The sequence below is a fragment of the Physella acuta genome, unplaced genomic scaffold (assembly GCF_028476545.2).
Source record: "Physella acuta isolate Inbredline_101_S28 unplaced genomic scaffold, ASM2847654v3 ptg001422l, whole genome shotgun sequence".
Taxonomy (NCBI): Eukaryota; Metazoa; Mollusca; class Gastropoda; family Physidae; genus Physella; species Physella acuta.
In genome coordinates this window covers 197,117-202,344 of record NW_026732937.1, presented here as the reverse complement: position 1 = coordinate 202,344, position 5,228 = coordinate 197,117, and the positions used below count along the sequence as shown (strand labels likewise).

The 5,228-nt window shown below is 36.8% G+C and overlaps 1 protein-coding gene across 1 annotated transcript; it reads left to right on the top strand.

Moving 5' to 3' along the window:
• Positions 1–938: 938 nt before the first annotated feature.
• LOC131927601 (serine/threonine-protein phosphatase 6 regulatory ankyrin repeat subunit C-like) lies at positions 939–4,835 on the top strand. The gene has a single exon (XM_059283308.1). The coding sequence runs from the start codon at positions 939–941 to the stop codon at positions 4,833–4,835; it is 3,897 nt and encodes a 1,298-aa protein (XP_059139291.1).
• The last annotated feature ends 393 nt before the right edge of the window (positions 4,836–5,228 follow it).

Sequence of the window (5,228 nt, the reverse complement as noted above, 5' to 3'; positions counted from 1 at the left end):
AATAATCAATAAAGACTTAATTTTATGATCCTTACGGCATTAAAAAAAAATTTGCTGATGATCGACTAATTCGGACTTTGGCCGGTCGTCCCTAGCCAGATGATCTTCTAATTAAGACTTTGGCCGGTCCAACATGGCCAGTCCGCGGACTGGCCATGTTGGACCGGCCAAAGGCAAAAATCAAGAGCTATTTCAGACTTTGGCTGGTCCACGATGGCCAATCCGCGGATTGGCCGGCCAAAAGCCGAAATCAATCAAAGTTTCAGACTTTGACCGGTCAATGGGAGGCGATTTTGGCCAATGCGCGCATTGGCCGATTTCGGGCTTTGACCGTAACATATATATCGATATATATATATATATTTCTGTATATCATAGTTATATATATTTCTATATATCATATATATATATATATATATATATATATATATATATATATATATATATATATATATAGCTATAGCCCAGAAGTGTTTGGTGGGTTACAAACATCCACGATGGACAAATGCCTGAAAGATTGGTTGCACGTAGGTTCATCGGTTTATCACATGCACACGGGGGGGGGGGGGGGAAGACTTGTGGACGCGTGTGTACTGGGGGGGGGGGTAAGGGCGGGTTCGGTTCAATGTGGACGACCACATGTGGAATTAAACCACGAAATACTTAAGTTTGATAAAAAATATACTTAAAAATGAATAGAAAATTTGCAGTTTTCGTGGTAAATGTATCAGTAACGTAGTTGTTTACCACTCGCCTAGAAAAAAATGCGTTTTTTTTACAAGCGGGAAGGTATGGGGCAGTAACCACGGCAATTTTCGAAAATAATTCATGGTATTTCTATTGTCATTCGAATTGCTTTTTTTTTAATCAAGCTTAAATTAAATATTTTAAATATTTTTTTTATTACAGAGTTACTGCATGTATGCTTATATGCAAACATGTCTAACTGGACAAATGTAACCGCAGAAGACATTTTTATTGCTGCTAAAATGGGGAATATTGAAAGCTTGGACCCTGCTTCAATTAATTGCATAAATAGAAATGGCATGACTGCTCTTATGTTAGCTGCTAAAGACAACAATTTGCAGGCATTAAAATGGCTTCTAAAAGCGGGTGCTGACCCTAATGTACATGAGCCTATAAAATGTGTATGTTCCTGCGAAAGAGGACAAAAGAGGACAGCGCTAACCATAGCTATGTACAAACACAATAAAGAATGTGTAGAAGTACTGATCAGAGCTGGATGTTTCTTTGATTGTGATCGAGGATTGGATGCTATAAAGATGGCAAAAGATTATCAATTCATGGCTGCTATTGCCGAAGGAGAGAAAGTGATGAAACAATATCTTAATGACTCGAATCAATCGGGGACCGCATTTTATGTCGCTTTTATTAATAGACGTATTGATTTGCTCAAAGATTTAATAGACGTGGGGGTGTCTTTTAATTTCAAATCATTAACTCGTGAGGATGTAACGAATAAGGAAGCTCTGATTAACATGCTACCACTTTCAGCTCTAAATAATCCTAGGGGAAAAGTTGGAAATTTAGAGAAACTGCTTACACGGGCCGTACAATTGCAAAAGAAATCGATTGTAAAAATTATGATAAAAAAATACTCTGATCTTGATATTGTAGATTTCTCAAAAAATAAAGCTCTTCAAGTCGCTTGTAGTGGTGATAGAGTTGAGTTAATAAATGCACTGTTGGTTGGGGCTAAAATGGAAGCAGTTAGTTGCTCTCACATAGAAATCGTTCAACTGCTGGTATCATCCGGCTCGGATGTAAACTGTATTGATGAAGACGGCAGTACATTACTTATAAAAGCTTGTCAATCCAGCCAAATTAAGACTGTCACCTTTCTTTTACATAATAAAGTAAATATTGACCAAGCAGATGATTCTCAGAGTACAGCTCTTCTTTATGCCTGCAGGTCAAATAATCTGGAAATAGTAAAATTACTTGTGAATGCAGGTGCCAAAGTAGAGGACTCTAATAATAAAGGCTTGACACCTTTCTCCGAGGCATGCAATGTATCAAATATAGACATGATGAAGCTTCTTATCAATGCAGGCTCGGATATAAATTGTGTAAATACTTATCAACGAACGCCTCTCATAAACTCTATTATTGGTGAAGGATATTGCTACGAATTTCACAGAAATTCTATTGTAGAACGTAACCTTGCCACCACACAATTTTTGCTAGAACACGGAGCTGATATTTCAAAGGTGGACATAGACGGTATGACAGCCTTGATGTGGGCAGCTAAAACAAATAACGAAAAAGTCTTTGATCTTTTGCTTGACCTTAAGCCTGAGATCAACTGTGTTGATCTAACACAGAAGACAGCATTAGTTTATGCGGTGATGAACAGTAACGTACAGATGGTAGCCAAGTTGATACAAGCTGGAGCTGATGTTAACATCAATTTCAGTCATCAAGTAAACTGTTATAAAATATGTAAAAAACCAAATACGTTTTTAGAGAAAATGCAAGATATTTTAAGAAGATATTCAAATGAAAAAACTACACCACTACATTTAGCTGGAATGAACAGCAGTAATGAATTAGTGACCTTACTGTTAACTTGTGGAGCTAATATTCATGCAGTTGATGAACACGGCAGAACACCTTTACATATTGTAACCATTGCAGGTAGTTTGGTGATCATGCAATCATTATGTCAGTTTGGTGCGAATATAAATGCTTTGGACAATTACGGAAATTCCCCATTTTTTACTGCTTTGCTATTCGAAAACAAAGAAGTATCTAAATATTTGCTAGAGTGTGGAGCTGTTGTAAACGTGATATGCGAGTCTCTATGGACCCCAACAATCGTTGCTGTTTTAAGTATTGACTCAGAGCTTTTACATTTGTTGATTCAACATGGTGCGATTTTCGACATGGGCAAGTATTCCGAGCTAATGATTGCTCTTGAACATAGAAATGTTGAGATGTCGATAGCTTTATTAAAACACGGAGCTGACGCCAATGTGCGAGACACTAAAAAGACACCAGCACTCAAGATAGCCATAAAACAGGCTATTGGTGGTTATATATTCGATACGCCCGTAGAAAGATCAATATCCAATGATGGAATACAAAATTGGAGAGATAAAATAAAGCTTGTATCTGAATCATTTTTAAACAATGGCGCCAATGTTTCAGTCACTGATAATGAAGGTAACACTTGTCTACACATAGCGGCTGAGTTAGGCGACGTGAATGTCTTGGAGTTATTTGTTGCCCAAAAAGCTGACGTCAATGTTCAGAACGTAAAAGGTGAGACGCCGTTAATGATAGCGTGTAGTCGTGGTAATATTAAGGCTATCAGGTACTTTCTCACTGTTGGAGCTGATGTAACGATGGTGGATGTAAACAAGGATACAGCCTTGCACCACACGACTCTTAAAGCAAAAGAAATGTGGCGCTATCAGAATGTGATTTTAGAAATGCTACCATGCACTATAACAAATTTAATAGCAAACAATGCAAACATCCACGCCCGTAATGGACAAGGAAACACAGCCTTACATTTGGCTGTAAAGTTCGATCTCGAATATTCCATAAAGGTTTTGATAGAACATGGGGCAAATATAAACGATCAAAACAACGAAGGAAACACACCAGTTTTCCTTATGACCAACGATAAATTAATTCATTTCTTGGTTGATGCTAGAACTGACATAAACTTACAAAATAAATTAGGTGAAACAGTTTTACATCACGCCTTTAATGTGAATGCTGGTCGTGTCTTATTAGAAATGGGAGCAGATATGGAGATTTGCGCACACAATGGACGGACAGCACTCATGTATGCCACAGCTGCAGGTAAATTTTCATTGGCTCAATTTTTAGTAGAACACGGTGGTAATGTAAACGTGAAAGATAATGAACGAAAAACTGCTTTGATGCTTGCCATTGAGAATTATACTCCTAACATAATGAGATATGGATTGTATGACTCTAATATTTTAAAGAATCTTTTAGAACATGGAGCAGATGTAAATGCAATCGATGCCACAGGTCAGACCGCTTGTATGATAGCCGTAAACGAACAATCCACCGACTATGTTTTGGAAGTTTTACCCAAACTTGTAGCATATGGGGCTGATTTGAATAAGGTGGACAATAAAAACAAAACTGTTTTAATCCATATTTTATTAAAGTTTAATACGAACCAGTTGAAATGTATTTCAAAAATACTAAAACTAGGCGCAGATTTAGCTGTTGATAATGAGTACCGATATTTAGTCAAAGAAATGAGTAAAGAAATTAAAACATCCCAAAAATACGGGAGAACGACCAGTGACTTGTCACAACGATTGTTTCAGTTTTGTCTTGTAAATGGATGCATTTTATTGAAGGCATTTAACCTGTGGGGAATAGATAAAGCACTACAACTTCCTCACTTCATATCTTTTAACAGTTTAGTATTTGTCAAATACCTTTTCGCCACTGGAATGATATTCAAGTCTGACTTACAAATGTTAAAAAAATTTGAAGAAAACGTCTTGGTCAACGCCACAACGCTAAATATTCCACCTGAATTACAATCAGCAATGCACCAACCCTGGCCACTGGTCAAACTAGCTTTTATTGAAGTCTCCACCTTACTTGGGACTGGACCTATGAGAGAAGAAAAACTAAAACAGACCAAACTCCCACCAAGATTACAGCGAACGTTGATGTTTCAAGAACCAATATCAAGATTACCTGTAGAAGACTGGTCTAAAATACCTCTTTGTTTCGACCCAGTACAGTACGAGACTTTACCCTGTCCTAGGCCTTTACTCTACTACTGGCCTGTTGGTCATAGGCTCGTTATTTAAGTAGCTACATCTTTGAAAATAGACGACAAAGCTACTTCTAAAACACATAAAAATGCAATATCGATTTGTATTGGACATATCGTATTATTTTGAAATGCTTTTATTGTCACTGGAAGTGCATATACGCGGTTTTCTATCACGGTAACAACGAATATCTTCAACATTTCACGTTTATGCCTAGAACACACGGGTAAGACGTAGAAGAGTTCATCGGTTTCATAGCCCTCATCAACTACGTTATATGTATTCATAATTGTAATTATATTTACTTATATATATTCAGAAAAACTAACATTCAAGCGACAAAATATACCAGTAGTATCATGAACATGTTATATTAGTTACTATTATTTTGATTTTGATTTTAAAAATTAATTTTCGATCATCGCCATA

What these genes read in the sequence shown, in the direction of transcription:
- LOC131927601 (XM_059283308.1), top strand. Translation starts at nt 939, where the DNA reads ATGTCTAACTGGACAAATGTAACCGCAGAAGACATTTTTATTGCTGCT.